The sequence below is a fragment of the Triticum urartu genome, unplaced genomic scaffold (assembly GCF_003073215.2).
Source record: "Triticum urartu cultivar G1812 unplaced genomic scaffold, Tu2.1 TuUngrouped_contig_5466, whole genome shotgun sequence".
Lineage (NCBI taxonomy): Eukaryota > Viridiplantae > Streptophyta > Magnoliopsida > Poales > Poaceae > Triticum > Triticum urartu.
In genome coordinates, this window is record NW_024116143.1 from 2,885 (window position 1) to 4,391 (window position 1,507).

General features: G+C 46.7%; 1 protein-coding gene across 1 annotated transcript; it reads right to left on the reverse strand.

Annotated features, from left to right (window-relative positions):
* Positions 1 to 596: 596 nt before the first annotated feature.
* On the reverse strand, positions 597 to 1,178 carry LOC125529264. Its single transcript, XM_048693669.1, has one exon. The coding sequence runs from the start codon at positions 1,112 to 1,114 to the stop codon at positions 845 to 847; it is 270 nt and encodes an 89-aa protein (XP_048549626.1). The 5' UTR covers positions 1,115 to 1,178; the 3' UTR covers positions 597 to 844.
* Positions 1,179 to 1,507: the final 329 nt, after the last annotated feature.

The window sequence follows — 1,507 nt, forward strand, 5'->3', positions numbered from 1 at the left end:
TAGTTTGACCGGTGTGCGTTACATAGAGTAGACCCATATTTACTGAAAGTCATCTTCTGCTCGCAAGCTCATTTGAACTCGTGATGAACAGTAAAATCCAAAAAATGGTTGTTTTCCAAAGAATTCTGATTTTTTGTGGCAAACTTTGACAAACATTTTCAGTGCTTGCAAAATTTCATCACGAAATGACATTCGTGATAGTCGTGACAAAACAAACAAAATCAACACTCCAAAATGCTTTGAAAATAACACTTTGGGAGCATCATTTTTTTCTGCCATGACTTCAGTGAATGTCATTTCATGATGAAATTTTATGAGCGCGCAAAAAAATTGTCAATATTTGCACCCAAAAAAATTCAGAATGTTTTTCTTTTTTGGATTTTACTGTTTACCCGAACTTATTTGAGCTCGGACTGAGGAACACTACGTCCCATATTGAAGTACATTTGGTGATTGTAAAAGTGGTAATACTTAGTTAAATTTTCCTCGCTGGGGACTAAAATATTGCTCGACTTTTTGTTATTTGCACCACCGGTGGTAAGAACAATAGTTAGATTGGCTCACTAAGGGTAAAAGTACTGCTCAACTTTTTTATTAGTTTATATACATTCCAGGCATCTGTAAATTTAGGAAAATACCCATCAGATAGTTACATACACATCCGACAAGATGGAAACAACAAAGCATGTACCCAGTCAAAACAAAGCAATTGATCACGCGCGCGCGCGCGCGCACACACACACAAAAGGCAACCATGCACACATAGCCTGCATGCACGACGTAGCTAGCAGCAAAGCTCGACCAGATAGACCACCCACACGGCTGGATCCATCGGCATGTTGTACTATCCGTCTTGCTCGTTGGCGAGCATCCGGCGGTGGACCTTGTCGATGAACTTGGAGGCCTTCCGGTCGATGTCGCGCTCGGCGTACCAGTGCCGGGCGTAGTCGTCGTCGTCGCTCGGCCGCACCCTGTGATGATGGTACCTCTGCTGCGGTGGTGCCGCCGCATGCTGCTGTTGCCGCGTCGCCGCCGTGGCCTCTTCCTCCTCCTGTCTCTTGTTCTTGAACCCGAACAGGGACGCAAGCGCCGCCCTCTTCTTCCCACACCCCATCGCGCAAATCTCTCTTGCTCTAGCCTCTAGCTAAGCTTAGCTCCGTTGCGAAATGTGCAATGGTAGTTTGCTTGGTTGGCTGCACGGAGACATGGTGTGGGTGTGGCTATGTATTTATAGCGGCTGGACATGGCCCACCGCACGCGCGCATTCCCGCCTTGAGTGTTTGATTCGTGTGGATGGTTAGGCAAGTGATTTGAATGATTAGAGGCGGTGCAGCCGCGGTTCCGTGGTGCTTTTTGACTGGCCACTCCTCGAGCCTCGACCAGGTCGTGTGACCCATTGCCATTTGTTTAGTTAATCCATGGTGATTAGTGTTGACAAGCAAGTGATCAGATGGACACTCGAGCAAGCAAACAGAACTCAAGCAGATGACAAAAGGTGGGAGCTGTT